The sequence below is a fragment of the Drosophila hydei genome, unplaced genomic scaffold (assembly GCF_003285905.1).
Source record: "Drosophila hydei strain 15085-1641.00,03,60 unplaced genomic scaffold, DhydRS2 tig00000060-arrow-pilon, whole genome shotgun sequence".
In the NCBI taxonomy this organism is placed as follows: Eukaryota; Metazoa; Arthropoda; class Insecta; order Diptera; family Drosophilidae; genus Drosophila; species Drosophila hydei.
Window position 1 is genome coordinate 3154199 of NW_022045656.1, and position 11253 is coordinate 3165451.

General features: G+C 38.5%; 3 protein-coding genes across 3 annotated transcripts; 2 read left to right on the forward strand and 1 right to left on the reverse strand.

Annotated features, from left to right (window-relative positions):
* Window positions 1-9343: 9343 nt before the first annotated feature.
* LOC111593504 (zinc finger HIT domain-containing protein 3) lies at window positions 9344-10047 on the forward strand. Its single transcript, XM_023306287.2, has 3 exons — window positions 9344-9482; window positions 9534-9703; window positions 9762-10047. The coding sequence occupies exons 1-3, from the start codon at window positions 9418-9420 to the stop codon at window positions 9962-9964; spliced, it is 438 nt and encodes a 145-aa protein (XP_023162055.2). The 5' UTR covers window positions 9344-9417; the 3' UTR covers window positions 9965-10047.
* LOC111593509 (COP9 signalosome complex subunit 9 homolog) lies at window positions 10020-10476 on the reverse strand. Its single transcript, XM_023306300.2, has 2 exons — window positions 10314-10476; window positions 10020-10237 (listed from the first exon to the last, which is right to left on the reverse strand). The coding sequence occupies exons 1-2, from the start codon at window positions 10389-10391 to the stop codon at window positions 10085-10087; spliced, it is 231 nt and encodes a 76-aa protein (XP_023162068.1). The 5' UTR covers window positions 10392-10476; the 3' UTR covers window positions 10020-10084.
* A 31-nt stretch (window positions 10477-10507) lies between these two features.
* On the forward strand, window positions 10508-11152 carry LOC111593501 (UPF0587 protein GA18326). The gene is made up of 2 exons (XM_023306272.2): window positions 10508-10820; window positions 10875-11152. The coding sequence occupies exons 1-2, from the start codon at window positions 10571-10573 to the stop codon at window positions 11111-11113; spliced, it is 489 nt and encodes a 162-aa protein (XP_023162040.2). The 5' UTR covers window positions 10508-10570; the 3' UTR covers window positions 11114-11152.
* The last annotated feature ends 101 nt before the right edge of the window (window positions 11153-11253 follow it).

An 11253-nucleotide genomic window follows, 5' to 3' on the forward strand; every position in this document is an offset into this window, starting at 1 on the left:
AAAAATCTTCTGTTGATTGAAAGTTTTTAAAATATAATACAGTGACTCATTGGCTCACATGGCCTACAGCACACCTCATTTCCAAACTAGAGGGTATCAGAATATACAGCAGCCACACACACAGAAGTCTGACAACTGAAAATAAAAAAAGGTGCTGCAGCCAGGCGCAGCTCAGCTTGCGGCCCAAAAATGGATGCGTGCGTACCGCGTGGCAGCTTATCAAAACAACAACAACAACAACAGCAGCAGCAGCAACAACGGCATCAAGCAGCGGAGGCCGTAAGATGCTCTGGTTTATGTATGGTGCCTGGACCTGCGGTCACTTGTGGCATGCCACGCCAACAGTTTACTTTTGTTTGCGCTGCGGCCCCATCGCTGGCAATTGGAATTTTTGTCGCATTTACCCAAAGTGCAGCGGGACACGCGGCAACTGCTGCTGCTGCTGCTGCTGCTGCTTGTGGCCAATGTGCTGCAGATAAATCTCATGAAATAATTACACGTGTTACAGTAAATGCTGTTAAATTGCCAGGACATCCATCCCCCACTCCCGCCCATGTTACGCCTCCTCCGCCCCTTGTCCTCCTTCTGTTGGCCATGTTAAATGCATTCATGAATGAGTGGACTGCATAAGAGCCACAGCAGCGACGACCACGCAATGAAAACGACTTGGCTAAAAGAGAGCGAATGCCGCGTAACGACTGCGAGTGTTTCAATTTGCACAGCACACACACACACACATACACACACACAGATAGAGAGGGGGAGAGCGGCAGTGGCAGCCGCAGGACTTATATGCCCAATTGGGGAAAATGATTTTGTGCCACTGCGGCAAAGGAAATAAAATAAATAAATATACAGCCAAAAGTATAAAAAAATATATATATCTGAAAAAAAATTAACAAAAATATAATGATAACAATAAAAAGAAAACCAATCAGTGAGCAGCTGCGCGACTAATACATACCCTGCATAAAATACAAATAATAAGATGGATTGCAGCGGAAAGAGACAAATTTCTATGCATAAACTTTGTAGCATGTTTTCTGCTGACTTTAAAACTTTACTCATGGTTGTCAAACTGTGATTCAATACCTTGAAACTTAGTTTAAGATCTGCTTTGCAATCTGTGATCAAATTATGACTTCTTATCAATTTGACTCAACAATTGAGTCTAGATTCGACGCTGCTTTTCTGAGACTGCATCGACGAAACTATTTCTCCTATGCTGCCCAGCTCAAAGTTAACTCATTATTGATTTTCAAATTTGGCTGTGAAGCTACCTGCAAAAACTGCCACACATGACACATCCATTGACTGTGAAGCCACTTAGAGTCTACTGGACAAACAGTTTCTTGACATTCATATGACTGTGTAAATTAATCAAATATGATGCTCAAGATAAGAAGTTCAAAGAGAAGCTCTGAATCTGTGCAATTTAAACGTTTTTACAATACCAATTAACCCATTTGAAAGCTGTCACTGCGAAGACACTCAGCTCCTCTCGAGCTGTATATGCCTTAGAGTGGCACCAAAACTTTATTTGTCTGGCTATATCACACGTCAAATTTCGTAATTTAATTTCAAGTGGAAAATTCAAAGTCCCTCATAGCTCACACTCCCTCCTCAACTAGAGTCCAGCTACAGGGTATTTAATTGGCACATAAACTCTGTGCTTATCCTAGTATATAGCTGGCACTCACATAATAAATGCGTGCATTTCGTGTGCTTTAAAATAAATTGAAAATCAACTGCGCGCCGTTGCGTTGAGTCGCGTTGAGTCGCGTAGCTCATTAGCGGTCGATGGCGGGCAAAATGTGTTGCCTGCTTTTTGGCGCAAGTCAATAAAGGCCATTAAAAAATTTCAACAGCTGCATTTGGAAGGCATCCCGCCAACAAAAATAATAATAATAATAATAATAATGATTATATTAATGAAAGAGCATTACAACACGCCTCAGCAATAGATTTGTCGAACAAAATATATATGTTTATATATTTACAAGCTCTCGGGCATTTCTGAAAGTTATGAAAGTTGTTGCATTTCATGTATTTACAATATGATTTTATCAAGCTGCGCATATCATATTTTTACAATATTATTTTATCAAGTTGCATTTGCATGGCTGAGCATATAAAAAAGAGCTTAATTAACTTAATGGCAAGCCATAGCAAATTCTCAGACTCTAGCTGGGACAGAGTTCGAGTTCCCTGTGTGGCGTAATGTGTATTTGCTTTAAAGCCAAGTCCATATATGTTATGGATGGGCAAGTTCCTGTTTTCAGCTTTAACGACCAGCAAAAACTAACACTAAAAAAAATGAAAAGTAAAGTAAAGTAAAGAATTGAGGGCAGGCAAATCTAGTGGTTCATAATTTATAACGCAATCACGTGCCGCACTCGCACCACTGCTCGGCCAGGCAAAGGCGCCAAAAATATGAATACATATATGAATAGAGAGCGACTAAATAATTTGGAAATGATTTACAATATTGCCCAGCCAGGCCGAAGGCAGGCAAAGGACTGCGACTTGTCGGCGGTTGTTCATAAATCTAACGGCATGACGAAAAGATGCACTGCAGTCGAGAGAGTCGAAAAAAACGAGCTCAGGCCTCTAAAAATGACAGGCTAGCATGCTGCAGCATAGAGCTGCAAGCTCTAGTTCACTAGTGAACTATATCGCTCTCAAGTACCAGTTCAGCAGTTCCAGAACAATACACGTAAATAGCTAAAGGCGCCACTAACACGAATCTTTCATGAACAACTGAACTTTTTAGTGGAACGTATTGTTGATGAACAACTGAACGAACCATATGAATGTTTACTCAATAAAAAGCTCATGGTAATCAGATAATCTATGTCTGCTTATCAAATACTATCGTTACTTCATTTCAGTTGAGCAAATAATTCATAAAAAAGACTCAAATTCGAACGATTAAGTGCCTTAGTAAATATAATGTTATATGCATTGTATTCGTCATTGCTGTGTCATAGTTCATACTGAGGAACCGTTCAATTGAACTTATTCAGAACGACTCACCTCAACTGCCAGGCTGACAATCAAACGGTAGAGAAGAGAGGGTTTATATTTGTTTAGCTCCCGACGAACTTCATCAAATAACAAGAACATTTCAGTCCGACTTAACCGACTGCATAATACTCGTCAATCTCAATCTCAATCTATATATATGTCTATATATATATATATATATATATTTATTCATCTAGTAGCGTTTACATTAGCAGACATAGTAATTCCTCAAGTGCCATGCTCACACGCACCTTAGTTCAACATTTCAAGTCTCTCCAAAGATATATACTCTCCACCAATATACTCTCTTGACATCATGCAAAAGCATAGAAGCGTAGTATAAATATATGTATGTGTTTGCAAAACGATGCCCCGCAGCGCTAATTCAGTTATATATCACCAGTTGAGCCTAATCTAGCGACAAAAATGATCAAAAGCCAATTCGAGACATATGACGCGTTGCTCTCTACTACTCTAGCTGCTGCTGGCAGCTCTCTCTCTCTCTCTCTCTCTCTGTCTACTGCTACTGCAATTGCTGATGTTGCTGCTGCTGCTGCGATAATTGCTACTGCTGCCATTTCAATTTGCACGCTGCCAGGCCGCTTTGATAGATGGCGCGCCCACCCGTTGACCCAACTCTTAGTCCGCGGCTCAACGTTGTTGTCAAACAATTCGCGCCTTGGCCATTTGTTTCGTTTTTCTGATGCTGTGAAGTGAGCGTATTACACTTGCCAACATGGCTTAGTTACTTTTCAATTAAAAAAGTAACTCAAATTAATTATCATAAGAGCACGAAATCGTGAAGTTAACCAATTTCGAATTTAACTCTTTTTATGAATTATTTACTTAACTGAAATGAAGTAATGAGAGTATTTGATAAGCAGGCATAGATTATCTGATTACCATGAACTTTTTATTAAGTAAACAACAATATGGTTCGTTCATTGGTTTATCAACAATTTTAAAAATAAAGTCACTGCCTCGAATCATCGAATTATATAGTTCAAAGCAGATAGTTGCCTGAAATTAATTCCAATTGCAGGCAATTTTGGATCAAGGCGAAGGCTTTTCTAAAATTGTTAACATTCAGTTAAAGTCTAGAGTTCTAGTCTCAGCTTAGTACCATCTACACGCAGTTTGAAGTGAGGAAAGTAGGCAGATGTTTTGATGTGGAATTTCAGCGCTTAATTTGTGATCTAAGTTGAATGTTTCATCTCATCTCTCCATTATATGCCAACTAAATCAAGACTCATTATTTTCCTAATCGAAATAAAATTATAACTTTTACAATTATAAAGCAATTAATAATATTCAACTTTGGCAGATTTTGCTCATAGTTAAATTCCGTATTAAAATCCAGTTTTTCAATAGCTTTTGACTATGTATAAAAACAAGCCGTAGGCTCTTCTGATAGAGCACGAGTCGATATTTATTTTGAGTACGTCTGCTTAAGGTAAACGCAACTTTGAAGAAGAATACTTAGGGTTTTATTAAAATAATAAAAACATACTCGAAAGATAGAACTGCTTTTATGAACTATCTGCATATTCAACTAAGAATAAACAAATTTATCTTGAAGAGCATTCAAGGTTCGTCTTAGCCCAGTTTACTCGGCACTTTCTTGTTGTTTTGCTATTGCAATGCGGCGCCTTAATTAAAAAGCTGCATGCCGCTTTACAGCGCGCTCAGTGCAGTTGGATCAATGGGTACTGAAAGAGCTCAAAACGGGTCTAGGGGCGGTACGGCACCACGGCATATAGAGGGTTTTACTAGTGCGAAACAGCGGCAGTACTTGTATTTATGACTTGGCACGCAGCGCGGGCATGATTTACAGTTTATTGAGAGAAACAAAGCGAGCGCCAAGAATTAGCCGCAATGGCTCATCAATCACTTGAAGGGAGGGAGCAGGGCGAATGAGAGAGCTGCCTGCCAGAACGAGGTCCACCTTTTTAGCCGTAATCCTTTCGGGGCACTTATGACTCGACTCAACTCAACTCGAATCGACTCGGCTCGGCTTTATGGTCATATTATGCTTAATAAAGCTGCCTTTCATTTTTTTATTTTTCCTCTTCCTTTTTTTTTATCTGTGTATCAGAGTTTTATCTGCGAGTCGCGTCATAATGGAGCACAGCCATTGAGCAGGCGCTTTGCTCCTGGAGCTGCGAGCGCGTGATTTATGTGATTACTTCAATGCGGCGGCGTTGCGCCAAAAAATATATATATATATCTATAGAAATATGTGAAAATACATCTAAAATAAGCAAAAAAGGAAGCAAAATCAAACAAACAGCCCAGTAAGAAACGAGAGCTAGATACATAAAAGTATCTCACACATAGAGAGCGGGCCACAATTTAAGTACGTTATAATAAACTGAGACCATAAAATGGACATTGACTGCAAACATTTTGCGGTTGCAAAATTGTCGTCTGTCGTCAGCAGCAGAGCAAATAAACACATTTATATGCATATATATATACCAGCATTCTATATATAAAGCTCAATATATTATTGTTGCTTTATTTTATTACAATTAACACTTACAAACAGGCGTTCCAGTAGGATTCAACAATGTAGAAGGAGATCTACAGATTAAGAGGGACGAAGAGAGATAGAGAGAGAGGTCCCTTTCTGTCTTTGAGTGAGGTATCTCTCTCTCTCTCTCTCTCTGAGAGAGCCCCTTTCCTCTTTGAGGGAGGTATCTTTCTCTCTTTGGAGAGTCTTTCTCTCGTAATCCCTAGATTTCCTTCTAAATCTTTGAGAGAGCTCTTTCTCTCTCTTACTCCTTCAATCTATAGATCTAGAAAGAGACAAAGAGAGAGATGTGCATCTCCACTCTTCTGGCTCTCTTCCAACGCTGTCTTTCTTTCTCAATCTCTCTTTCTCCCTCTCTATCTCTCCAGTTTTGTGTCTTTCTCTAATTTAAGCCTTTTTCTCTCTGTGACTCCATCAATTTGCATTATTTAATTGTGTGTCGACTTCAGTCAATCTTCTTCCTCTCCTTCTCTCGATCATACTCAATCTTTCAAAGTAAAACACAAATTGCCATATTCTGGGAATATTTTCAAAGTTTTTCGCTACATTATTATTTCCAATCAATGTTATTTAATCAATGCCTTGACTGATAGCTCATCAAATTTGCAGTTTGACAGATTTGCTATGCAGACACCCACACACACAGACACACATACACATGCACGTGTTCGCCGCTAGGTGGCGCTTGCACTGGCAGGATTTGCCAGTTTGTTGAATATAGTTGAATATTTATAATATGCACACAATATGCTGCCATTATGTTTGCATGATCTGTCAATCTAGCCAATTGCCAAGGCACGCCCCGCTGCCTTAAAAAAGAAAACAGATGGAAAATGGAGAAAAGCAAAAGAAAGGCAAAAGGCAAAAGAAAAAGCAAGCGTAAAGTGCTGCTATCTATTTATATCGCTTTTGGCTTTTACCAGCCAGCAAAAAAGAAACGCTGAAAACTACTAACGAACGACACCTGGAGGCGCCGCCAGCTGCGACAGCCGCACCTGGCTTGGGCCACTAGCGTGTGCCGCCTTTTTCGCTTCTTGCTGTTTGCATTGCATTTGTTGTCCGTTTTTTGTTTTTTTTTTTTTTTTTTGGCTTTTTGTACCTATTTTTTCCAGTGTTGCGATACATACACCGAAATTGTTGCTGCTGCTGCTGCTGCTGCTGCTGCTGCTGTTGCACGAATGTTGTAAATCAAAAGTAGGCGAGTCACACGAAGCCTTCTCCAGCTCCCTCTCGAGCTGCAGCGCCTATTTGACTGGCAGGCCGAGCGGATAACGCTGGCAATTATCGCGCTTGTGTTGCACGAACAGCGGAAGCGGCAGAGGCGCCATCATGTACCCTTACCCACTCCAACCCTTACTCATCCCCGCCCGCCGCCAAAAAAAAATTGAAACCAAGCGAGCGAGCGAGCCTACTATTGCCTTTACCTCGTTGCCATCTTTTTGTGCAATGCAATTGTTAACAACAAAAAATAGAAATAAGTAAGTAGAGCTATCTTCACGAAGTCAACGCTTAAATACTCTTAACTGCGACATATTTACGACAGCTGTCAGCTCTATGTACTGTGCTGCAAATCCTTCAGATTTCAAACTCTTTTATTTCTTTTTATTGCATTATTTATATTTCATTATATTTTCTATTGCATCTAAGTCCCTCTGTGTCTCTCTGTGCCTTCATGGAACCAAATCTTTCAAAGCTCTCATGTGTACATACATTCTGCCTTATTTTACAGAACCATGTAGAAGTCTTTATCTATATATCAATATGTCTATATATTAATCATAACTTTTAAAACTTTCAGAGGATCTACTTTCAAGTAGTTATTTTCAGGTATGCGACTAATTATAATATTCACAAAGATGTTAAACCTTGTTAAAGAAGAAATACAATTATATGCAAAAAGATACAGGAATAGACTACATAACCAGGATAATGCTGTAGCACTAAGACTACTGGATGACTCAAGCTAACTTAGGCGACTTAAAAGATTTCATGTCCTAGACCTATGGGTTCATCTCATTGGAACATAACCATTCGGTTATGTAATATTATTGTTAAAAAATTAGTTTATTGTCTAGTATAAGGCAGATTGCAAATAAAAACAGCAAATTAAAAAAAAGTTGTTATTTTCTATAACTCAATGTATAATCAAATTAAATATTAGACATAAAAAAAATTCAAATTGAAGCTTAATTTTTTTTTAATTTCCAGTTAACTGTTTAAATAAACTTTTTACGCCATTATTTGCAACGTTAAATCAATTTTATTAATGATTTCAAAACTTCAAGAAGCTATTGCCATAGATTACAAATAAAATGTTACATTTTAAGACACATATTTATGATGCCGTTTTAGCTTGCCGTTGCTCGTGTGTCCCAAAATATGGCCCAAAAACAACGAGATCCCCTCTCAACCCTGGCCCTTGCCCCCTGCTCCCTTCACCCCTTCACATACTGCAGCTAGGCAGTGAGTCAGTCAGTCATTGAAGTCATTTATTGCCACCAATGTTGCACGTTGTTTTTGCCGAACAACTGTACTAAGTTTTGTGCCGCGTTTTTCTTCAGAGTGTACGTGTGTGTGTGTGTGTTGATAGCGGCTGGCCGAGAGTTCTGACCGTTTCGTGTGCAGGATGTGTTTGCAATTTGTGGACACGCCGACCGTCATTTGATTGCTATTGTTGTTGTTTATGTTATTGTTGTTGTTGTCGCCACTGCCATAGTCGATTTTCTCTGCATTTTTTATATTATATTGTTGTATATTTGGGTCTATACACTTTTTTTAATTATATATATAAAAAAGCTCTTGAATTAACAACTGCTTTTTGTGGCAAAATTAAATGGTTGCCAATTTAAGATCGTCCTATGCTTGGATTGAGGGAGAGAAAGAGAGATAGAGAGGAAGTGGGAATGGGATTTTCTATCCCTATCCAAAATCGAATAGTTTTTATCCATATTCTATTAGACAGCCAGCCGACCGCCCCGTTGATAAGCCAATTGTTTGTTTTCTTGGCTCCACGCGATAGTTAACGTGCTGCCCCTTTGCTATTTTCATTCTTTCTTTTTTAATTTCATGACATCCATAAAAAGTTCGAAGGCAAACATGCCACCAAATGCACACGCTCACACATATGAGCACGTATGTGGGCCAATTTTCCCAATGACGTTTGAGGCGCGAGGTCTCATGAGACAATCAAAATTAAACGACTTTTGGCGTTGACATGCAAGACGCCAAAAACAACATAAACAAAAAGAGGCAACAAAATCTTAACGAAAGGTTCTGACAAACTTCCCAAGAAAATAGAAAACCTAATTTATGCCTTTAGCTGTAGCCGAGACTTGAACCCGCAGTTAGCCGTGACATCAGCAAAGCGCTGCCAGACTGCAAAGACTTGTCAATGTATGTGCTATTAACATAAAAAAGCTGTTATTTGGCAACAGTCTAAATAGCTATTTACATTTTGTGTAATATTTTTTATGAATACATTTTATTTTGTATTCAAAATAAATATCGTCCTGCTGTTAAATTATTTAATTTAAAAATAATAGCAAATATTTGTATAACAATCGCATTCAGTTCCTTCAAGCTCATGCTGTTATGTATGAACATGTTTATCAGATTTTACTTTTATTGAAATGCAATTACTGAACACACAATGAACATTTTAAAATTGGTAAATCTTAATTCTATTCGAGTTTTCCGCTACACGCTGGAAACAAAATACGTCATTGTAAAGCGCAGCTCGGAAGCCTAAACAAATGATGCAACCCTTACATAAATTATTAAATTATTATGTGGCCCTGGTACATGCAACCGCTGTTCATGTCTAACTACACGCGCTATTTTGTTTTGTATACATAAAAATGGAATGCATTAGTTGTGCGACTATAACAAATAAATACAAATGCAGCAAGTGCTTAGCGCCCTAGTAAGTAATTATTATGAACTTAAGTGATTGTTATAATAACTGTCCACGCAGTTGCTCCGTCAATTGCTACAAAAAACACAAAGAGCTGCCAGAATGTGCGGAGAGATCAGCAGCCAAACAAAAAACGCAGCCAGCGAAAGATGTTCAGGAAGAGGAACCCACAATATATCCACCATTTAGCACAGACGATACTGTACCCATTACTCTACTGCAGCAACTAAGTATATTGCTTATTAAAAGTATTAGATGATGTAATTGAAAATTGATCTGCGCTTACAGGCCACTCCGAACCGTTGCGACAACTTCTCCATAATCCACATTTGCGTGCTTTACTCAGAGAAATCGATGTGGCGCATAATGCAAATCTCGCCATGGCAGCTGCTATGCAGGAACCACTCTTTGTAGAATTTGCCAATGCCTGTTTGCAGGTGGTAGAGCCCATGACGGACGCGGAAAAAGAGGACCTCAAATTATGCAGCTGATATCTAAAGACTTAAACTTAATTAGTGTAAAATATTATTACAAATATATTGTCAATCTTTAAATAAGTTTATTATATAGTTAAGCAGCTAATGAAATAGACAATTCTACGAGTTTTTAATCTATTTGGCATTTTCACCCGTTCGGCGGATTTTGGCCCAGTTGTCATCATCATCAAAAAGATCATCGAAATCATTGTAAAAATCGGCATGTACATGTTTGTCATTGGTTGGTGCAGGCAAATGATCCATCATCATACCGGTAGCGCTGCCCGACTAAATAATGTTTATCAACAAAGTTTTCAATATATTTTTACATTAGTGTAACACGCATAATATGGCTTTAACTCACCTCCTCCATGTCCATATAACCGGCGCCCTCTGAGAACATCTCATCGACTGCAAGCGAAGGTTTCATATTTAAGTCCATTTAATTTTGATATATGTTTTTGTAAGTTTTTGCTATATAAATATATCCCTTGAATAGTTTATGCCTAGCTTTGACAAAGAACAGCGTTGCCAGTTACTTATCAGAACTGTCAAATTAATTAATATGTCTGGCACCACCATTCAAAACAGCTGTTCATTGTCCGGCTTCTGTTAAGTAAAATGGTTCGCGTTGGCTTACAGATATCTGCTACATTAGAAAATATAGAAAAATTAGAAACGCATTGCGATTATGCGTATTTCTTGAAGCTAACCTGCAGCAATTGTGGAGAAACATCAGAAAAATGGCATGATATTACAGAATCGGAGCGTACACAACAAGATTCACGCAATGCAGCGGGCTTTAATTTCTATATGAAATGCAAAATGTGCGCAAGAGAAAATAGCATTGACGTCGTCGAAAAGTCGAATGGTGAGCGGAGACTCCAATTAAAAAATGTGTCCTAAACGTTTTTCTCCTTAATAGTGGCCTATACAGCTGACGATGCGGGAAAATTCAAGACAATTGTGATTTTTGATTGTCGCGGCGTAGAACCTGTTGAATTTTCACCTCGATCCGGATGGAAGGTTCTTTCAGCGGAAAATGGACAAGCCTTTGAAGATGTGGATCTATCCGAAGACGATTGGGTGGAGTACGATCAAAAGAATAAAAACTCAGTGGGCATTTACGAATTTTCCTCCAAATTTATCAAGCTAAAGAAGTGAAAGTCAATTTAAATAAAGCATTTGTTATCTATAAATATACAAACAAAATCGTTTTGTGATTTTTTGAAAGCAGTTGTCTTGCAGATTTACTTTTCACATAGAAAATTGTAAGCGTACGTGAGGTCGAATAAATATATATT